This window comes from Vanacampus margaritifer, chromosome 11 (genome assembly GCF_051991255.1).
Source record: "Vanacampus margaritifer isolate UIUO_Vmar chromosome 11, RoL_Vmar_1.0, whole genome shotgun sequence".
In the NCBI taxonomy this organism is placed as follows: Eukaryota; Metazoa; Chordata; class Actinopteri; order Syngnathiformes; family Syngnathidae; genus Vanacampus; species Vanacampus margaritifer.
The window spans coordinates 16,428,669-16,453,101 of NC_135442.1; the positions used below are offsets into that span (position 1 = coordinate 16,428,669).

At 38.2% G+C, this 24,433-nt stretch overlaps 1 protein-coding gene across 3 annotated transcripts in view; it reads left to right on the forward strand.

Annotated features, from left to right (window-relative positions):
* Window positions 1-7,139: 7,139 nt before the first annotated feature.
* The window catches only part of dachd (dachshund d), a 164,009-nt gene continuing 146,715 nt past the window's right edge, over window positions 7,140-24,433 (forward strand). For 2 of the 3 annotated variants that reach the window (XM_077580062.1, XM_077580063.1), the window contains exon 1: window positions 7,141-8,066. In XM_077580062.1, the coding sequence (XP_077436188.1) occupies window positions 7,474-8,066 (593 nt within the window). In that variant the 5' untranslated portion in view covers window positions 7,141-7,473. Of the gene's footprint in view, window positions 8,067-24,433 lie in introns of all 3 variants that reach the window. The other variant, XM_077580064.1, reaches the window with a different exon arrangement.

Here is a 24,433-nt window from a genome sequence, read left to right on the forward strand (position 1 = left end):
TACCACATATCGATATTGGGCCGATACCAGCCCTTGTTTCTAGTTTGCATGATGTATAGGTCTTTCTTTTAAATTAACTGTCATTACTTTTTATTATTTTCTTTTTTTTTTTAATCAAAAGTTCTAGTGGTATCGGTACTTCATATTGGTATCTGAAAAAAGTGGTATTCAATATAGTTTAATCAGTAGTGATTAATTTAGTTTTCCTAAAAAAATTTCACAATTCTCTTAACCAAATACAACTTGTTTCCCATAAAACACATCTGTTCCAGTGTTTTGTCCCCTTCACCTTTGGCGTGGCATGTTTGTGTTGGATGCTGCCCGAGAATAGATGAGTTCAAGGCGTTGTGACCTTGAAGCAAACAAATATTCATGATCAATAGTCACTTTATTCCGAGCATCTCAATGAACGCTCCCCTCTTTTCTAGCGAGATTTATTCGAGGCAAGAGGACGTTTGCAACGAGTGCGCCGTATCGCAGCCGCTTTGAAATGTCATGTAATCGTAGGTTAAAGGAGAGCTAAGTGATGCGGCAGATTATGAATTAGCCATGAAACATAATACAATTCTTTGTTGCGAGCACAGTACAGCTGCACAATTAAAGTTATTTATCTCTCTCGTTTCTTTCTTCTCCCCCCGCAAGTTCATCAATTATATTGTGCTACACTTAATGTCCATAAGAGGATGATGCATGATTGCTCTAATTATTCTTATTCACCATGCTTTCTAAAGCATATCAATTTTGTTAATACCATGTAATTAAAACACGTCAGCACGCTACAAGTCGCCCAGCCCGTATTAATGACTAGGAAAATTATTTTAATTAAATAGCCAATTATAGAAAAGTCTTAAGCATGAGAATTGACATTTAAATGAATTCCATTTAAATTGCTTTTCAACATTGTTTTATCAAAGTGTGGCGGCCTGAATAAATTATCACAAGAAACAATATACTGTGCCATTGATCATACGACACGTACATTTTCAAACGCCTGCCCGACGCCATACATCATACACGCTGATTACGTTTTTGACAAAGTCATTTGTTTCACACAACCTCTGCCACGTCTGCGCACTTCTTTAAAAAGTATTTAAAGGAATAGTTTGTTTGTTTTCCATCACATACAATTTGGAATTTGATCAAACTTTTCTCTAAATCTACATCTCAAAAGGATTAACTCCACAAGTATGTTTTGCTTTCTTTGCCTTTGATGATAAAGGAATGTGCTGAATAATAATGTAAAAACGTTGTCCTCACTGATCAGTATACTGACAATTAATTTAATATAAATTGCAGAAACAGCTTAGTTTGACCAAGCACATCCCAGTAGTAAGATCAAGCTGCTAATGAGAAGCAAGTTTATAAGGAAACATTTTTTATTTTTCTTGTTTTTTTTCAATTGAATTTTTCTATTATTATACATTTTTTAATTGTTATGTTAGGTTTTTTTTTAATCAGTTAAATTGAATTGCATATATAGCCTACCGACAATACCCTATGTGGGTAAATGCTCCCTGACGACAGAGTGGGTTTTTACTTCTAGCAATTGCTATAATGCACCACAGGGTGATGACAATCTTGTGTTTACACACATAAAATGTACTTTCACATGTTTCTCAACTAGATTTTTGACTCATTTAAACTACTTTAGCAACAATTGTAGTGGATATCAAGGTTTGAAATAAACGGTTTCACATCGAAGTTTACGTGTCAAAATGTTTATTTTGCGGCACATTAAAACACATTGAATAACAAAACTTAAGATCACAGAAAAAAAAATTGAACTGCAGAGACTTTCACAAAAAGCTTTGCTAGGCTGAACGCACACAAGTTGATGTTGCCGCAGTGTGCATACGTCACCTACGCATAGGACGTAGGCAGTTGACCATCAAGGCTACTTACGCCACAACCAGCTAGTTTGCAACAAGCTTGCTGGCTATTGCTTCGACTAAACACGTTGTGGACTCGCTCCTAAGCCAGTAATCATCACGGCAAATAAGCTACACATCCGACAAGTATTGTTCTCACAAAGCAATGACAAGGAAAGACAGAGAAGCTTCAAGCCATGCTAATTTTTAAGCTAACCTAAGACTGACAAATAGTCATCTGGCTGGAATCACGTTAAAGCGGAGAATATCCAACTTTGACCAACAAAATAGCAGGTAAATTAATAAGTGTTTGGAGAGAAAGTCGCCTAAACAGAACCAGAAACGGAAATGAATTTTGCTACGCTACACCGTAAGTCAGCCAGGAGCGGTTGCCGATAAGCTTAAAAATATTTTAATAAGCAACCAGAAGAGGCACTGTTGTTTTTTTCTCTCTTCTTACAAACTATCAGTGAGCATAATGATTGATTATTTTATCATTAAGAATTAATCAAGTGTGTGGAACTTATTAATCATGTCTAAGAGCAAACAAGGCAAAATGAAATGCACTATTCGGCTGCAACCAGCAGAGGTGCTGTTTATTCACTCTCAATTAATTTGTGAGATTGTGCCACATTTTGTTTCATTCAGTGTGCATGAAGAGAGTTGTGGCAGGACGACTTGTGGCTGCTTCACCATGACAACACGCCTGCTCACATTACCCTGAGCATCCAAGAGTTCCTGGCCAGGAAGAACTGGGGCAACCTTACCACTCATCAAACCTGCATCTGTGTTTTGTTGTTGTTGTTTTTTTTTACCTCTTTAACCGACCTTTTTGAGGATGTGGATGGCCCTGACGAGCAGCGGAGGATCCAGGAAGAAATCTTCCAGGACTGCGAGAAGGCATGGAAGAGAAGGCTGGGAAAGTACAGTATCTTAAGTCAACATTTTCTCAAACTGAACCCCCTTAACCAGGCAAAGAAAACTCAAAATCCCAAATAGGGAAAAAGGAAGAACTCTTACAGAAGGTCAACTGAAAACTTCTGACATAACTCATCAGAAATGCAAAAAAATTTATAAAAAATATTTCTCCCCGTCATTAAAGTGGTTGTGGTTATGACTTACTTCATGCTTATATGACAGTCAAGAATTTTAAAATGTTATTTCCCAAAAAAAACTTGTTGAGTTCTACACAGGAACTGGTTTTATAACAGTACTTGCAGAACTTTACTTTTTGCGTGCAAGACTAGTTTTTTTTTTCAGTTTGTTGATTTTTTTTTTTCAAGCTCTGTAGTGTAGATGCATTTTTTCCCTCTGTTGTCGTAAGTGGGGTCATACACGTCCAGCCCACCCACTTTTTTAAAAGACACCAATGGCTGAAACATCCAGTGGGTTTAATACCTACTTACTTACCCCTCCACCCACATTCAAGGCTCATATATTATCCCACATGATTCCCATAAAATGTAAAAATATATATATATTTTTTTAAATCCCTCTGACCATAACAAGTAGTGCGTTGCCGTTAACCCGTGCAAACAATACTCACAAATTGTTGTGACATTCATTGTATATAATGAAATCTTAATATGGTGCATATTTAAGTGAAAGGTTAGCAACATAAAGGGCAAATGGATTGCCACCGCAATGAATTTTAAGCAGCTATTGATTTTTACACTACAGGCCGCCTCTTTTCTTGAATGATAATTTTGAAATGACACAACTGCATCTCCTTAAAGCCCTCTGATACAACAGAGTATCGGAGCGTCCGTATTGTTTTGGATGGGAATACACTCTTTCCTCCCACTGGGAATACTAATGTGCAAGCACTCTCCAAAAGTCCATTAAAAAAAAGGAAATTTAAGATATGTGCTTTGAAGAATGTGATAAGCGGTTTAAACTTGGCACATGGGGTGGCGTTTTACTGTCCTAATAATAAAAGTGAATTTATAATCATGACTACTATAGCACCCAGTACAGCCCATGCCGGAGAAGTTGACAAAACTGTGTTTTCTGGGTTTAGTCAAGTGATGTTCACAAGCGGAACCCAAAATGGCCACCCTCTGAGATGGATAAAAAAAAAGGACGGTTAGATTTTGCTGCATTCCGGTAATTCATATTCCACAAACGCCATATTAATCAGAATACTGTGTTTAGATTAATGGGTCCACATAGAACATATTATTGTACAGAAATTCATGGACTTGACTTCCCCTTTAAAAGACAACATAATGTCAATGTAAACAGCAAGCTTATCTCAGTAAATCTATCTAGCAAACCATTTCAAGATCACATATCCTCATTATTGTTGCGGGTGAGCTCAAGTTTTTACCAGCTGTTCAATAATTTTTATGTAAGGCACTTAGAAGATGGTGTAAAATGACAGGATTGTATAATTTTTTTAAATTTATGTTTTAAGTTATTTCTTATTTGTGTTCATGGATATTCACAAAGGATGTTCGATACACTTTTTTCCCCAGGCTCTTATCCAGTCCGAGTACTTCTTGAGTAGTCACCGATAACAAGTACCAACACCACTAGTATTTTTGAAATTTAAAATGCCCCCTCAAAAAAAGCAATGACAGATAATTTTAAAGAAAGACCTATATAGATATAGAATTGTACCTTAAAATTGCATGAAATGAATGGCTATTTTCTTAATTTCTAGTTCCTGATTTTAAAACAGCCACAAGAGGGCAGCCGATACTGGTATTGGCCGCCGTCGCGAGTATACCTTGAAAACTGGTCGATCACTAATAATGACATTAAGATTTGTTGGATTGGGATATATCATTTGCAATTTTGGGCAGGTCAAGTTGTTTAATAACCCCTAGGCGGTATTGTGACCCGTTTTGGGCTTTTTGATGATTCTGACCAAGCCATTTCATTGCCAATGCCAAAAGTAGAACATAAATCCATCAAACAAAAGGGAAAAATTGTCATCTGACGTATTTATGTTGGTCTGCTTCCATGTTTTATGGTGGTCATTTTGGTAGTACATGTATGAACAAAGGAAATACATAGACCAATTGCATGCATTGTAACTCCTCTCAGCCAATCAAATGGTATATTCCAACTCCAACAATAACGACCATAGTGGTCGTTTTACCATGCAGCAAAATACGATAACGCTCATCTTTGGCATAGACGGACCGGGTTCAAATCTTTGCGCCGTTTAACATAACCGATAGAGGTCGCTAAACTAAAATACGTAACATTTAGCACCTTTTCAAAACGACCAATGTGGTCGTATTTATTGGAGGACTGTCTCGTATATTCAGAGAAGCTTTGCAAGAGGGTGCGTGCGGGCAGGCAAGCGGCGAGGAAGAAGGCCTAGACAAATCATATGACACTAAAAAATATGATAAGAGCGGAAAAAAGGCAGGTTAAAGCTCATTGGCTCTGATTTTTTAAATGCATTTATTGTATTTACTTTATGTTGTTATCACTTTGTAATTGTTGGCAGTTTAGGATACCTTGTTCAAAAGCACGGTTTAAAAAAAAAAAATAAATAATATATATATATATATATATATATATATATATATATATATATATATATATATATTTGTGGTTCCAGTTAATCTATTTTTCATTTGACATGAAATGAAATGAAATGACAATGTCATTTGGTGACATTACAATATTTGGAATTGAATTATGATGTGCACACTATACATTATGATGTTTTGAACCTCATCTTAAAGACTTTACCCTTTCATCCTTTATTGGATGGCACACACTGTCAGCTTTACAAGCATGCAAAAATGAGTAAAAGGTTGTTGTGGCTTCAATAGAAACCGCAGTGGTTCTGGTGGTTTGGACTCAATAAAAACATTAAGCAAACGTTACATGCACTTGTTTAACCAAATACTCAACTCATAATAAGAGCGGACATGCATTGTGCGTGTGTGTAAAAGTGTGTTTAAAGTGCATGTAGGTGTCATTTGGTGACAACCCACTGAAATATGATGCCCTGGACCTCCTTTTGAAGATTTTCTTGTTTTTAATTTTTAAGTGCAGACTCTTGATCAAGGCTATGTGCAAAGTGAGTAAAAACGGTTGTTGCGACTTGAGTGGAAACCACTGTGGTTTTGAAGGTTTCACATAAAGGAAACATCAAGCAAACTTTTCATCCACTAGTTTGTATTTATAATGGAAGTGGGCATGCATCTTTGAGTGTGTGTGTGTGTGTGTGCGTGTACATCTAATTGAACTGTAATCCATGCTGTACATTATGATTTGAATACTGTTTTTATTTTTTTTATTTTAAATCTAGGAACCCCTCTCTAGTCTATGGCAGGGCAAAATACTGTAGGTAAAAAAAATAAAATAGTTGTGGCTTTAACAGGAAACACTGTGGTTCTGGTGATTTGGATACATTAAGCAAACATTCCATGCATTTTGGTTGAAATATTCAGAATGGGCCAAAGTGTGTGTTTGCATGACGTGTTAATTGAACTACAGTATAGTTATATTAAGAGTGAGCATGTAGTGTAAAAGTGTAAAAGCGGTTGTGGGTTTGATTCCAAGCCATTGTGACCATGTCAAAGTGTTCTTGAGCGAGATATTCAAACCCCAGTTGCACCTGATCAAAATGAGGAAACAGTGTTAAAGCACTTTTGTTTCCTACATTCACTTTTTTTTCTTTTTTAATTTTGCCTACTTTATGTTTTAAGGTATTTTTTTTATTTATATTAGTCATTACATTAAGCCTCTTAAATGTATAAATAACAAGAAAGGTCAGAATATTTTGGAAATATATTCTAATTTGTTTTTATTTACTTAGTATCATCATAATAATATGTAATTTTGGTTTATGATGATGTAACATTGAACTGAAATATCTGAAAGTTTGTATATGTGGCTATTTCTGTTCTTGGTTTTCGTTTGTTGTTATATTGACAAATGATTGATTGTGTGTGTGTGTGTGTGTGCGCGCGCGCGCGCGAAGTGTTTGAGTGTTGAGAACGAATGTAACAGTAACTATAGTAAAATCCCTGTTGTGCATTACACTTGAAAACTTTCTTCTTTCTTTCCACTTTTAATTGATGAATCGTGTCTCGGCTAAGCTTCCAAAAAATGATGAGAATTCCCAAGAAACCAGAGTGGTTCGAGTGATTTGTAAACAATCGTTTTATGCACTGTTAAAAGAAATATATTCATGATAGGTGCGTACATGCGTTGCGTTTGTCCTGTCCGTGTGTGTGTTCTCTTCTAAAGGCTTTTTGTTGCACTGTCCCCAGGCTCCGCCCCCTCGCGCACTGTGTGACAACAACAAGTCATCCAGCGAGCCGAGCTTCACTTTTCAGCTCATTTTCCTCCTGTCATTCCTCCTCCTATCTTTGATCATTGTCCTGCCCCCTCCTCCTCCACCTCCTCCTCCTCCTTTCTACCCCCATCACGCACTACTCACGCCTCTCTTCTTGTTCTTCTTGTTCTTCTTCTTTTTTGGTGCCCCAACTTCCCCGCAACTTATCTGAGGAGCTCCAAACATAACAAAACGAAACTCCAGTGGATTCTTTTATTTGGCCAGGCTGGCTCGCACACTTTGAACTTCGGCGACTCTTCCGTAACCCCCCTCCCTTCGAAGCGTTGTAAGGTGACCATGGCCGCCGTCCCGGCTGCTCTCCTCCCGCCGACCTCCCTGGTCCCTCCGCCGCCTCCTCCTCCGCCGCCCCCGACCATGATCTCCGGCGGCACCGGCATCAGCGCGTCTCCGCCGTCAGCCACCTCCTCTCCGTCTCCGTCCTCCTCCTCCTCGCTGCCTCCCCTGTCGGCCGCGGTCGGAGCCGCGCAGACGCTCTTCCGCTCCGAGCTGCTGGCCGCCGGCAGCCCGGCGGGCATCGCGGGGGGCGGCAAGCCCGTTTACTCCACGCCGTCGCCCGTGGAGAACATCCCGCAGAACAACGAGTGTAAGATGGTGGAGCTGCGCGGGGCCAAGGTGGCCTCGTTCACCGTGGACGGCTGCGAGCTCATCTGCCTTCCCCAAGCGTTCGACCTGTTCCTCAAGCACCTGGTGGGGGGCCTGCACACCGTCTACACCAAGCTCAAGAGGCTGGAGATCACGCCGGTGGTGTGCAACGTGGAGCAGGTCCGAATCCTGCGCGGGCTCGGCGCCATCCAGCCCGGCGTCAACCGATGCAAGCTCATCTCTAGGAGGGACTTCGAGACGCTCTACAACGACTGCACCAACGCCAGGTGAGTGAAAAAGTGGCGGGGTTGTGATGGGGGGGTCCACTGTGGTCCGCGCTTCTTGAGCGTAACGCGCACCGGATTGTGCTTTGGTGCGTGTTGTGGGTGCAAAAGTGTGTTTGAAAGTTTTGACTTTCAGGGAGAGTCAGAAAAAAGTTGAAGTAAAAGTTATGTCCTGACTAAAAGGTTACTTCATTGATTAATTAAATTGCATTTAATCTATTACACTGATTATAATTCCTCAATGGGAAATTCAAATTCCATTTTGATGTTTATATATTTTCTTTAGCACACTACACACAGAACCAAATAACACACATGGAAGCAGAAAAGGAGATATGTCAGAATGAAAGGGGCACATAAACAGTGCTGGGGTTGTGGGGATGAAGCCTTGCTCAAGGGCACTTCTAGAAGCCAGGAAGCAGGCCAGCAACCCCCCAACAACTAGTTGCCATTTTTACATTTTGTCCACAGCGGGACTACAAAGTCCTTATACATGAACTACTGCGGCCCAAAATTAATTGTCAAATTATTCCATCCGTGCATTCAATTGTGGTAAATACTAAATCATTTTTTCCCCAGTGGCACACATTTTTCACAATTCACTTTAAAAGAAAAAATATAACAGTATTTTTTATTGACTGCCAGTCCACTCCATAATTATGATTACAAATGTACGAAGTGCACATGCCAGGAATTATGATAGGAGATTAACGATCCTCAATTAAACAGCCTCCATTTGTTGAAAAGCTCACCACAGATACATAATGACATACACACACTCACACACACACTCGGGAGGGAATTAATACATCACTCCATATTAGCAATCTGAATATTTTGGACCTCCATATGTTTTAATATGGCGTGATTAAAAGCCCCAGATCAATAGTTGATTATTCCTGTCCCTCACACATGCTGGTCAGACTGACCGCCTCACCTGTCACTGTGATTGATTCCATATCGACCCCCTCACCTCCCCCCCAACCGTTTCCACAGAGACAAGCAGGAAATGCAAATATGATGGGAAAGGTGGCGGAATAGTCGTAAACACTCAGAGACACCTTAAAAGATGCTCATGTTATCACGTGTTTTATGTCAATTACATTTTTTTTTGATAGGAATATACAGTAATGTAAGGTTGGAGAGCCTTTTCAAAGTTAATAAATTTACAGCATAATATGACAGTCAAGCATGTTGCATATATGTTGATTATTGTTTGTGGTTTTTTGATTTTTTTCTTAACCCTAACCCTCATTCAAAATTTGTAGATACATATTTTTCATTAGATAACGGCGGCAATATGCAATGTCCTAAACATTTGGCAGGAAGCCCCATGGTCGTCTACCAGCGTTCAATTCTAGTTTAAATTAGGCCTTCAAAGCTATTACTGTATATGATCCGAGGGGCTTTTGGTTGTCAAAGTTATTCCCCTCACACACTTATTAGATATTAGTCAACTATGTAAGTGAAAATGGGCAAATGGTGACACACATGCGTCACCAACTTCCCGCGTGGTGACAAATTCTGACTCCTCTTCATGTCAATGGGTAGGTGTGTGTTTGTGTGTGTCGTTTTGGTGGATTGGTGGTGGGGTTAAAGGATAATGCAGTGCCTCGCGCCTCTTTAATGACGCTAAAGTGCCGAGCTATTACGGGGCACACGGACACAGCACTGTAATTGTCTGTGAAAGCCGCCAGGTCCTGCGGGTCGGTGCTGGGCTCCAAATCAATCAGTCAAGAAGAGGCCTGCCCGCCCGAGCGAGCGAGCGAGCGTCCGTCCGGCCGCTCGTCCCATTTGGAGAATTACATCACGTGCGAGAGGCATCTGCTGGATAAAAGGCTTCTGTTGCTTACAATGATTTTATTTGCTGGGGATGTGTGTGTGTGCGTGGGTGTGTTAGTGTGTGATTGAACTGCCGCTGACAAGACGGTCAGTTTGTGTAAACAGGTTTGCCCGCCCCCCGTCCCTTTTTTCCCACCCGTCAGATAAAAAAGTATCCTCTGGAAATGGTCTCACCCCCCCCCCCCCCCATCAGTTGCTGCTCTTCTTTATTGACGCAACAATGAGGTGAATAATACTTGTGTATGGTGTACAATGGGGTTGCACTATTTCACATGCAGCTATTAAGCCCCCTTCTGTTCACCCCCGCTTGTCTATTGTGCTAAAACAACACAGTTCAACATTGTGCCATCACTGGACGTTGCCTCTTTTAGAAAGAATTTGGATTTATACAACTTACAATGTTGAGAATGTTGCAGCTATTTTGGGCATTAGCAAGAATGCACGTCTTTCGCTTGTAACGCTAAACACACAAAAAAAAGTGTAAAAAAAGGGTGACTAAAAAAAGGGTAAATGCTTTTCATTGGACAGCGATGTTTAATCTTGCGATCAGGATAGCACTAAAGCTACTGAATTGGTTGCGGTTACATAACGAGCCAGTGTGAGTTTTAACGACACAATTGAGAAACTGCATACATTAGTCTTAATTTAACACCGTCCTTCAATAATTGTATACACAGTAAATAAATGCCACGCCTTAAATATATGTAATTTTCCCCCTCCTCCCCAATTTTTTGGGGGGGCTGTAATGAACTGTACATACTATGAGTGATGCCACCATGTGTTGAGGTAAACGCCGCTACCACTGCAAACGTGGCATCGCACAGCTGATAAGCTTTGGTGGATTTCACAAAAAATAGAAACACCTTGTTAAACATTTATATGAATCAATATTATTTACTGCAACACACACTGCCTGCACTCCTTACATGGTGTACTGTAAAGCTAATGTTGAGTTAAAAATATACAGTTAAATATTAAACAATAATTCTGTATACTGTATACAGTTAATCAAATTCAGATCACCAATGCAGAATGCAATTTTCAACTTGCAAATGCTGCAATTTAAAAAAAACAAAACTACTTGTACTTTATTTCGATCAGTTGTAGGCTTTAATTTTAGTGATAAAGTCACAGGTTTGTTTGCATTATTGTTGTAATCAGGTTTATGACTTACTGACTTATGTTTACACCACACTTGTAGAGGTAGAATTTTGTTAAAGTTGACATTGTGAAGGCTTAAAAGACTGCAAGTCAAAGTTTTTAGTAAGTTGGCAACTCTAACTGAAGTAGATAAATAAACTGCCTTCTCATATTAATTCATGGTTCATTTGACTTTATTTGAGTCTAAACCTAAAACCTATAAAACCAAAGGATCATTTGTGTATAGTAAATCTGATGTTGTTGATGGTAATATTGATTAATTTATTGCTAGTGTTGGTGAAGACATACAGGGGACGGGGACCATGAAAAATAATCACGTATTAAATCGCAATCGGAATATCGAGGGGGAAAAATGCAATTAGATGAGACATCAAAATTGTTCAGCCACATTATACTGACCCAACTAGTACATATCTTACCGCAAATAAACACCCGGTACTCTTCACTCACCCTCGGGACAAACAAATTATGGATGACAATAGTTTATTTATTATTATTTATAATTTATGCCAGCAGGTGGCGCCGTAGACATCCTCACTACAACACTCACCTCTTGCAGAGCGGATGTGGTATCTGTAAAGCTGATGTTTAATGTTGAGTCCAAACAGACATTTTGAAATATAACACAAATCATGTACTTACTTCGATGTTTTAAAACCTTCCAACTTACCCGTCCTTTTCTGCAGTGTTGTAAATAAATGCTCACAGCCACGATATGAGCAAATAGGGTTTGCATCTATGCAATTCAATGCTGATTTAGAATTTTTTCGCATTGGTGGAGATGAATTATAGTTTCTTTTTATGTGATGACTTTGATGTGCTTAACAACAACATGTGCTTTTTAGGGGCGCACTGTGTTTTTCTGCTTTGTAATTATTGTTAATCTTTAGGAATATATTCATTGTTGACCCCTTCATTTTCTTAAGGGCTCTCATGTGCCTCTTCACCTTTCCTTAGCACACAAACACACACACACACGCACACACACGCACACACAGATCTACGTTCAGTAATCTCCCTTACATTACGAGTGCCCCTCCAGGAGCCCCTCTGTTCCAGCTACTTGTTTTCCTTTTCATTTTCCCCGCGGTGGGATGGAAAAAGGTTCTTATTGCTGTGTGACACTTGAACTCTCTGAAAGGTTATTATAACATAGGAGGTGGCGGCGGTGGGGAGGCGAGTTGTTTGGTGGGCCGAAAAAGATATCGCGTATCTCTCATTGGTCTGCTGTTGCTGAGAAAGGCGCAGCAATGTTGCAGTTAATTGACAATCGTAGTCCCGCCTCACTCACCCTGAAGGTTAAGCACCCCAGACAGCGTCATGCGACTGGGGAAGGAGGCCCTCCTTAAATACACTCCTAAACGCCGCAAGTCACCCACTGTATTATATAAAATAAATAAAAATAACATTATTATTATTATTATTATTATTATTATTATTATTATTATATTAATAGCAATATTATTATCCTGATGCAATTTATTATAACTTTACACTTTTTCCCCCTCATAATATTACAACTTTATTTTTAAGAAATTCTCACATTTGTTTTGAATTTATTCTTGAAATACTATCATGATTTTATTATATATTTACAATTAACAGTATTTTTCATAACTTTACTGGCCAAATTATTAGCTCTAATATTGTTTTGTTATTCTCATCTCACAGTATCAAGAGTTTCTTCTCCAATTATGACAATCTTTTGTAATGTTACAGCCTTATTTTAAAAAAACAAATATGTTCCGCGTTGCAAATTTTTTCTTGTTTAAAATTTGTTCCCCCTTTTGATTGTTACTTTGTAGTATATAACAGAGGGGTTAGTATATAACCTTTTTGAATGTGGGAGCTACTTCTTGGGTACAGATAATTTGAAGGGCTACACACTTCTGAAATATCACATTTGCTCAAATAACTGCTCAGATAACCTGTAATTATATATTAATTTATGATATTTATCCATGTGAAGACACTGATCATGTTCATGAGGAAGCAGATAAATATTATTTTGAAACACGATTTCTATAAATCTGTGCAGGGGTTTTTATTTTTAAATGAGCACTTCTATAAATTTCTTAGGAAATCATAATATCCCATCACTGAGCTATTTTTAGAACTGGCCTTTGGGCTACCCATGTTATCGTTGGGGGCTACCTGTTGCCCGTTGGGTCCATCTTGGTGACCCCTGATCTAACGTACAGATTAAGTGTCAAGGGGTGCTGGCACTTCATGAATGCACTTTCCCCCCCCTTAGTCAGACCCTTTTCAACAAATAAACCTCTATGAGACTTATTGCCTGGGAGCCAATTTTAGCAGGCGGAGTCACCCCAAGTTTTGTCTCAGCATTTTTACGTTAAGCATTTCATCTGTTTCTCATATTACAGATTTATTTTAACCTGAAACTTTTTTTTGTACTACAAATTACTTGCCCAAAAATACTATGTTCTTATTTTGTTACAACTAGGGGTGTGCATCTCTCCACAAAAGGCAATTCAATATGAATTTCGATATGTGGGGTGCAAAACTATTCGAGGACGGTTCTATTTGAAAGTGGAACGATTCGATTCGGTTCGACTGTGTGAGATTACGATCCAATTCAATACGGTATGGTTCAGTTTGAGAGGGTATGATGGCATGCATTTTTTGTTGTCAATTTACATACATTATCTATCTATCTATCTATCTATCTATCTATCTATCTATCTATCTATCTATCTATCTATCTATCTATCTATCTATCTATCTATCTATCTATCTTTTTCAGTTTGTTTTTTGGATTTGTTTGTACGTAACTTATAAAATGTATTACATTCCGATTATTAAAAGGGCTGACCTTTTTATAATATTTTTTTATTCCTTCCTCCGAACAAAAGCACAATAATGTGCAATTGTGCACTCTTTGCATAGCATCCCGTTACCTTGGCTCGTTTGTGCACCTTTCAAGCTTGTTTAAGCATACGCACACACACACACGCTCACACATCTGGAAATGACGGTAATTATTTTGCATAGCACTCAGTGTGATCTGCCACTGAGGGTGCCAGTATCCTCTACCACCAAGAACCGGCAACCCCCCCTTCTTCTCCTTCTCCTCCGCCTTCGAGCTCTCTTATAGTATATTTGTTTTCTTACAAGGCGCCAATGTGTTTACAGGTACTCAGGGGAGATTTCTGGATTCCGTTTAAATGCTTCTACCCGGTTAGAGTGGGTGCTGAGATACCCGTCACCCGGCAACCGCATCCAAGAGGGAGCTCGGGCGATAATAACTTCAAAAACAAGAGTGACAGATGCCTGATTAGACAGGGTGGGGGGGTGGTGCTGTGACAATGGTACACAAAGCTGTTTCAAATCTAAATCTATTCAAGCACTTCCTTGAAAGTCAAAATGCGCCTTGTTTTTTTGCGACTGTTTAAACAGGAGTGGGGTATATTTATTTTCCTTAATCCTTCAGTGGAGCTCTGCTAAATTTGATTAGGTACAGTACATGTGCTCAAGTCAACTGTGCAGGTAGCAGATGGTGGCAAGGTCCGCCCCCACCCCACGCCCGCTTTGCAAATACTCTCCTTGAAAAATCAGAAGGGCTTTATTAACTTGAAATTCATCCAGTTGGAACAAGTGCAGAGGAACGTTCCCGAAAAAAATCCCAACATGGTTTTGAGTGAAGAGACTGCAGATTTGACTTGTTAAGAGAGGCTTTGTTTGCCGCGTCTTAACGACGTTTGTGGCTTTGGAGGCTATTTGCATGGCTAAGACGTGCGTTTGCTTCATTTGCCTTCTCCAGCTCCCGCTCTTTTGGATGAAAAGAAACACTTTGAAAAAGAAAAAAAATACTACGAGCATTTTCCCCCCATATTTTTCTTAAAACGGTAGTTGAGAACTTTAGTCTTGTAAATGTTTCAGCATTACTGTCTTAACATTACTATTTTTTTTCTTTTGTCACATTTTCTAAATCTTTTGTTTCTAAATCAATTGTATACAACTTGTTCCTACAAAAATGACCACTGTTGTCATATTCCTCCAACTTTATTTATGAGTTTTCAAAAAGTTCCAACATTCTCATAATGTTACGAATTCTCATTTTTCTTCCCTCTATATTACTGATTTTTCTCACCTATTCATGTTTATTTCAGGGCTAGACCAATTATCAGCCAGGCTGATTATCAGCACCAATATTCTGCATTTTGATGAACAACGGCATTTTCCTTTTTGAAAAACCATACGGCCGATAATAGATCAATTTAAAACTGTTAACTTCAGGGAACTATTTATTTAATTTTTTAGTTAACTTTATAAGAGATGCTGCTGACCCTGCACAGCAAAAAAAAAAGTTGTGTATTAAAATGACTCCCAGAGAGTCAATTTTAAGACTTTCCGGGTGTATATAGCTCCACAAGCTAAAGAGTTGAATAAACACTTTCTAAATAGTTATCCATTTTAACACTGTGTCAGAGTTACTTAACTTAATTACTTAGCTTCCTTTGATTAACTCTCTGCAGAGTTGATTTAACACTAAATAAACCAACTCTGTTAAATAACTCCATCACTGACCTCCATTGAAATCAAACCTTGTTAAATATACACAATGGGGCTTGAAATCAACTGAAATATTAAGCACCAAAATTTTAACACTCCAATTTTTGCTGTGTGGTAACTCTGTGTACCTTCTATTTTTGTTTGATATTAAAACTAAGATTAGTAAAACTTTTGGTCCTTAAAAAAAAAGAAAAAAAACAACATTTTGATCTATCTCTACTTTTTTCTTGTAATGTTCAAACTTGAGCAAGGATAAATCTGACAATGCAATACAATAGATTTTTTTTAGGCACATAGCCCAAAACATAAGATGATTATTAACAGCAGTCATTGAATCATATAAAAGTCACACAAGTTTCACATCAAGTCTCTCCTCCTTCCGCATCCTCCTCCTCACGATGCGCCGTATTTAGCGAGCGTCCCGTCCCCGATGCGAGGACGCTAAATGCTACTGACAAGTTGGAGGCTGTAGATGAGATTTCCTGATTGGAGGAAAGGGAAGAGGAACACGGGCCATGAGTCGGCACCGTCTAATATGGTCACATGAAGAAATTGATTTTCCTCTGAAATTAATTAATTTTTCATATAGCCTAAAGCTGAAGTAGAGTATTTTCCCTTTTTGGAAAAGTATTGCCTAATCATATTAATGCTTTTTTTTGCCCCAAGGATGAAAAGATAATTGTACAAATGCATTTGGAAATATGTATCACTGAGTATTTATGATTAAATTATGCAAATAAGCCGCTTCCCATCCTTGGCGGGGCCCAGATTGTCTAATTAGGATTGATATGGCGAGGAGATGTTGGGGAGTCTGAATACAAGCATGTCCAAAAGAGCAGAAAATTGAAAATGACAAGGATGGAATCCTTAAAAAGTGTCTCGTTTGCTCGCACACAACCCCCCCCTCCTTTCTGTCTAATTCAGCGTGGCCGTATCAGGAGTTAATTTTCCCCGACTTCATTTCTCGTCTGAGCTGACAGGAAAAGGAATCCATCGGGGAGGCCATCTCAGATGGGATTCCACAAATTTCCTCCACTTGTTTTTTTCTTTCACGGCCGCTATCGGGGATGAATCTTCTCCTGCATAAACACACAGATGTTGTTCTTCAAGAGTTACTCTTTCTTCAGCTCTCTACTCCAAACAAGCAGCTCAGCTTTAATAATGTCATCTTATTACATCAAGAATCCCACAAAACCGAATCCAAAATTTGGGAATTTGAAGGAGCTGCTCCTTCGCATCATACGAATGTAGTCTATCAAAATTTGAAATATGTAAGTTGAAACTGATCATAGGATGGACCTCTGCATTACGCAAAATGAAACAAACGAGTTCTAAAGTAATTTTTTTCTTTTTTCGGTAAACACATTCATACATGAAGTAGTTTTCCTTGTTTTGTTTTAAGGACTCAAAACGCTGTTGTAGCCCCCAAAACAATACTACAGCCTTTTTCGTTTTGGATTGTCCGAGACCGTATGTCCCATTCCATGCACGTCATGCATATAGTCATATTAAGGGTGTCAAAATGAGTGTGTTAATTTTGAGTTAATTTAAAGTTCCTTTAACGTCACAAATCTTTTTAACGCACGATTAATGACCACCCCTTACTTGGAAAGCCTGTACTAGGGGAATTCCAATCAAAACGCAGCAGAAATGTCCACACCAAGATTTAGAAGTAATACATTTAATAATAATGCATATATTTGTGGAGACTGGGGTAAAGTTGTATTTTACAATTTGAAGAATGTGCAGAATTTCACAAGTTACTTCATGTTAAAGATTAGATAGCTAATAAGAAAATACAAATGCACTGAGCTGTCACCAACATCTTACAAATGCAATTATGCCATCTAGTGGCAGAAAAATGACCTCGACACAAATCAATATCACACTCGATTTTTATAGTACAGTAGTACATTGTTTCAATTTTAACTCATTTTTCATCACACTGTATCAATGACTAAAAGATGCAGCAATATTTCTATCATATATATATATATATATATATATATATATATATATATATATAGAGAGAGAGAGAGAGAGAGAGAGAGAGAGAGAGAGAGAGAGCACATTGACAACAGCCTGCAGTCGGGTATGATTTTTGATTTTGTTAAATATCACAGTTAAGCTTAGCTCTGACACGCTTTTCCTGCTGTGTCTTCTTCCTCAGTTGAAGAGAACAACGCAGGATCTTTTATTGAAAAAAAAAAAGACCTGATTGTTATCTAATCTTTACCTGGCGCTAGCTGAGAAAAGCCCCCCGAGCTAATGACACTCGAGACTAGTGGCTCATTCTTCACGCTGCTTCAAAAGCTTTCGCCCACAGTCAATACCTTGTGATGACCAACCAAAGAAAAATGACCTTAACTCTGTTTGACGGGAAGTCTGAAGCAGACAAACACTCGATGCTGTGTGTGTATGTTTGAGTGCGAGTGTGTGTGTGCGTTGTGTTGTATTAAATCTCACATTACAGAGCTTAGTCAGCAGATGAGACATCGCTGTGTTTTTCAACACGGGCATTGTACTGTTTAAGGTTTTAATGAAAAGCGCAACCCTGGTATTTCAACCTTTGTGGATAAACTTTATGCATCACATTGCATTTGGAAAGTTTCATGTCTCAGATTGTATCGATCAAACTCATTCATCAAGAGATGATTTAAAACAATTCCATTTATGGGTCATATCAAGCTGCTGGTACCTCCAGATGTGGCCGCTAATCAGCCGATTGTACCCGTTCTGTCATTCAAACATCAGGTCAGGTCCCCCGGAACTTTTTGTTATGGGACTAAAATTGGCAATAGTATATTTAAATGTTGAAATGAAACAAAGTCTACTAGTTTAATGCTAAAATAATAACACAGTAGATGTTGTGTCTGTTACCTTAACACACACGGAGAAGTAACACATACAAACAGAGCATTTATGAACACTTGAGTGGTTCTTAATCTGTGTTCGACCAAACCCCAGGATTAGTAATCACAACGATTTCAGATCCATGACAATGATCAACTGTGATCATGTTTACTTGATCAGACGCGGTAGAAATGTGCCTGATGATCCAATCAGAGTTGACCTTTCCCACCTCTAGTTTTGTTTGCAAGTAAAATAAATAAACAGAAATTAAACGGGCAGCTGAGGGCAGCAAAACGGATCAGTCATGACTTAGTGTTGTTCTCCAATCCAATCGAGAGAATTTAATCACCGTCTTTAAACCATAACGACTGTGTGTAAAGGACCCTTGAATGAGAGGCGTGCCTCAATACTTCCAATCATACATTGTAGCGAAAGCCGCCGGAATGTAGCATCAAAGCATATTAGGTTCAACAGAGGTCTGCCCCTCGCGATCCCATTGGCCCGACAGCACTTTGGCTTGACGCAGCGCTCATCTCCGAAGACACCGTGTGTCACTCTTTAAGAAGAAGGTAATAATAGCCGGGCGCCGCAGCAAAGTGGCGGCGCGGGCGATTTTGAGGAAACGTCAGGGAGATGCTGACATTTGAGTCGGCGTAGGGGACAAACAAGAGCGCTGTGGCCAATAAAACGACTCCCACGGTTAATCCGGCTGGACAGAAGACGCAAGACGCAGAAAGAAGAAGGCTGGGAGTGTCAGTGTGAGATGAAAATGTGTTGACCCGCTGTTATTGATAGCGGACTCATAACCTTCGCAGGTGTCAAGGAGCAACTGTGCTTTGGGACGACTGCCAGGAGTGCAGAGGAAAGTCTGCCTCATTCTCTTTAAAGTGGTGACTTTTAAAGCAACAGCATGGAAAAATGTGATGCCAAAAAATTGTTTTTAAACCATTTTGGTTGGATGTAATCTTTTGAAAACTGTCAATGCAAATCACCTACTTCCAGTGCCAAAATCATCAGTACTCAGTTTTGGCAATTTATTTAAACTGCAATTTTACAATTTCCTCATCCATCCATCCATCCATCCATCCATCCATCCATCCATCCATCCATCCATCCATCCATCCATCCATTCAACCACCGTCCAGCCTCCCATCAAGCCATCATCACCTGTCCGTACATCCGTCCATTTGTCCATCCGTCCATTTGTCCATCCATCCATCCGTCCATCCATCCATCCATCCATCCATCCATCCATCCATCCATCCATCTATCCATCATAGACCTGTCCGTCTATTAACTCATTCACTGCAATAAACGTCAAAAATTCATTTGAACTATTTATATTGGTTAAGCATTTTTTCTCCACTTTTGTTAACAAGAATACGAAAACCTAGACATTTTTTAATAATCTTTTTTAAAAAATTTTTTTTTAGAAAATATTAAAAAATTAGGGCCGTCAGGTGATTAAATGTTTTAATTGTAATTCCAGTAATCGCATGACTTCAATAGTTAACTCACGATTAATCACACATTTTATATGTTCTAAATGTACAATAACATTTTTTTCTAGGTTTTCATACTTTTGTTAACAAAAGTAGAAAAAAATGTTAAACTAATATGAATAGTTCAAATGATTTTTTCACATCTATAGCCGTCAATGGCAGTGAATGAGTTAATCCATCAATCCATCCATCCATCCATCCACGGTCCGTTTGTCCACCCATCCATCCTCTATCCGTCCATCCATCCATCCATCCACCCTCCGTCCGTCTGTGCTTTCATCCATCCATCCATCCATCCATCCACCCACCCTACGTTAGTCCGTCCGTCTGTCCGTCCATCCATCCATCCATTTTCTGTGCCCTTCATCCTCAACTCAGCTGTTCACAGTGCGCAAATCAAGGTCTGTAAAAAGCCTGCTTGGATGAATTTGCCATGCAAGAATGTTTGTACCTTCCTAAATTCAAAATGAGCATGCATTCTAATACTTTTGTTGACCTTATAATACAATTAAATTAAAACAGTTAAGTGCATCTCATCTTCAAATCGGTAAGTTGCGTCCACGTGGCTGCTCGCAAAGCCTCGAGCGGTAGAAAAGTAAGTTTTTGTGGTTACCCCATAGTGGCAAGCCAAATAATACGGTGCGACGCCTCCTCTATGGAAATAAACACGGCTCGTGGTAATAAAGTGGCCCTGGGCTGGGACGACGCGTCCACATACATTAACCCCGGCGCGGCTCACACATTTGCAGCGCGAGAGCGGGTGAGGTAGTGTGAAAGAGAGATGGAGAGAAGTTCACATGTGAATGGTCTTGTGTGAAAAGCAGGATGAATTGAGTCAAGCTGACATAGCATGCCAATACGCTTTGTCTCATTCCCAATGCTGTATTCATTTGTGGTGCTCACACATTTATTGCATGATTGACAATTATGAGAGGCTGACCTACTTCTTTGTGTGGCTTTTTCATTGCTTGCCTTTGCTTTCTTTCTTGTGTGCATTGTAGGCCTATAGTGTGTGTATGTGTGTGTGTGTGTGTGTGTGTGTGTGATGTTTAGTCCGAGGGATATGCTCCACATGGACTGTACTGAAATTCATTTTTCTAGTAATGGCGTCATATATTTTGCATCGAAACATCATCTGCTATGTGTTGAGAAAAAAAATGAATTTTCTACTCCATTAAGCAATTTGAGATATCCACATGGATCACGACTAAGTGGCATTTTTTACGAATGAAAAAAATGAAGGGAAAAAAATGAAGGGAAAAAAAACAGTCGAACCTTTCACTTGAATCATTCCACTTTATTTACATTTTTCCCTTTAAAAATGAGAGAAATAGAAAAAAAACTGTAAAACCGTTAAAATACTTTTTTTCTACAGGCTAAGTAAGTCAGACAAATGTAAAGAAGTCAACCTTTGTCTAAGCCCTAAAATATGGACTCACATTTTGAAGTGTGAAGTGGGAAAGGACGGCGGACCGTATGGCTAATTTGCATAACATAGTGGCTAGTTCTATTTTATGCAAATTATTATTTTGATAGGTATATGTAGTGTTCCCCTGGTGTTCATCATTCTTTTTAAAAATGTTGCACCTAATCACCTATGCAATTTTTTTTGACAAAGCATTTAATGTTTGCTTGTTGAATTGAAGGTATTTGAAAACCTTTTCTTGGTAAATGTTACCATCTACAAATTAATAAAATACAAATAATGATAATTGACTGTCAATTATTAGGGTAACTTTATCACATTCACATTGAAGATTGTGGTCATTTTAAAGTATTTCTCCTCTTTGTCGTCACTAGCACACTCCTTTATGGCATAAAAAAATTTATCTAAAGCAAACACTTCATATTTTCATATTCAATAAATATTTTTAAACTTTTAGGGAACCTTCTGGATTAATGATCATTCAAATTGTGTTGATTTTGTTAAATTGATTGTTGATTGTCATGAAGCAATTGAGACAGAAAGAGTGCACTATTTTGCAGCAACCAGCAGAGGCACTGTAGATTCACTCTTCACTTGTGTGCTGTCTAAAAAAAGAACAATGTGACATCTGAAGTGGATAAAACATATAAAATCCGAGGAATTGATCAAATGATTACTAATTTTCTTTGCAATCCAAAAATGGCATTCAATTAAATAAAGTCAAATTCTCATTACTTTTGGGTTCCATAAAGCTTTTGTTTGGTGTTCCACTGTATTTTCCTTTGATCTGTGGACATAATTCATTATAGAATCATTGTTTTTGCCTGATCACCCAAATCACAAATACACATTTTTTTTTTCCGCAGTGGTAGCTTGTCAGAGAAAGACTTAATTTAAATCTGCCATCGCCTCATTCCTTTATCCTTTTATGGCTCATTCTACCTGTGTATTCTGCCCAGTCGAGCTTGGATCGCTTACGAGTGTCGAGGAGAGCAAGATACCTCCTGGGAACGCCGCTTGACTGGGCCCGGCAAATGATACAAGGCGGGCTTTAGCCGGGAGTTAATATCCTGCAAAATTGTCCCACGCAGTCTTGGTGGCAGAACGCCGATGATTAAATGACACAAGCATATCAAAAACATTTTTCGCAGGCTAGTGGGTCTTAAGTGTCTCCCAAGGTTACTGTCAGGAAAATAAAGCTGAAGTTGTGGTGATCATAATTGGAAAAAATGAATAGCAATATATGTAGCATATGATCTCATACATTATCAATACAACTGGATCAAAATGAATATTGTCGCTGTCTGATGTCACACTTACAGTTTTGACAGCTTTGACTTTATTTATATAATGTTTTTTACAAACATAACATTTCATTTTGTGAGACTCAATTATATACATTATTATTATTATTATTATTTAAATCCTCATTTAATGTTTTCCCTTTGACAGACATGTGGGAAAATATTGATATATTGTATTATATTGTTAATCTTTTATGATACTTTATTGGTACAATTGGGTCAGGTATTGATATTGTCACTGTTCAATGTCACACTTCATGACAATTTAGATATTTTCCCCCATGAGTTTTTAAATATGCTTATGTAAATTATTCAATTGGTAAACAACCAAATTTCATTATTATCATTATGGTAAAATTCTGACTTCCTCAAATCGTTACTGTAAGTTTTCCCTTAGCTGTATCGTGATTTATAGAATGGGACAAAATATTGATAACATGCTAAAGCACATTGTTTTCTCTTCTGATATGTGATCATTTCAGGTGGGTCAAATATCAATAATGTTGATGATGTTACGCATCATGGCATATAGAGGCACAATATTCAATCGACAACTAATCAAAAATCATTAATCTTTTTTTTTTTTTGCTAGTTGATTAATCATTTGAATACCTTTTTTAATTCAAAATTTTCCAAATGCTCGGAATTTCACCTTCTCAACAGCAAATGTGATATCTGATATTTTTGTGTTGAATCAAAATAAAACAATTACTTTTACTTTGGAAAACAATAATCAACATTTTTTTGTCTATTTCGTGACATGTTACGAACCAAACCAGCAACTGAATCATAACGAATGTCAGTTTGAAATAATGTCATGTTTTTGAATAAAAACATCAAAATTAAAACATGTTAAAAGAAAAAAAGTCTGACTCATTGATTGATCAACAAATTGACAGATTAGGCTTAATCGTTTCTTAAAATAACATTTATTTGGAGCCCTATTAATATATTAAAATGTTAAAAATAAAATACACAGTTTATCTGACTCTTTTTGTTAAATTGTTATTAATTCTCTTTTATTAACATGTTTTTCCTTTGTCAGTTTCATAAATAACGTTGTGTTGTACATGAGGGGGGAAAAAAAATCAATGAATTGATGAATTGTCACAATCATAATCCTGTTTTACTTGATTCCCATCCCTAATGTATCCAGCATGATTTTCTTCCATTAGACCAAATCTCCCACCATCATTTTATCAGGATATTCTCCATATTGTTGGAAAATAGCGCAATATCATATCACGATCTACTGTTATTTAGTAATAGTGCAATTTTCCTCCCAAATAGAATATTGATTATCATGCAATTGCTTTATCATGATACCATATGTTTAATTGGTCAAATATTATGATAGTGATTCCCACCTGTATCATATATGTGTTGTTTTCTAATATAATGATTATAGTGCTGTATTGGAGATTATCGATGTCATTGGAAAAGTATCGCAATATTGTGTGCGTTACTTTGCAATTTTTACTTAGTGTCGCATGCCTCAAACCAACACTCCCTCTTAAGGATGCCTGCTCATTGACCTTGCTTTGAAGCTCGTTTTAATGAAGCTGGAGGTGATCAATTACTTTTGTAAGAGCATGCCTTGCTTTGTTTTAAAGCACATGAAAGACGACGTAATAAAAGCCCAAAGGTCCTTCTGTAGTTATCAAATGGCCTTTTTTTCTCTCCCCCCCTGTTGACCTTTCAAGAAGCCACGCTAGGAAGTGGAGACAATGCAAAGAAATACAGATCGCA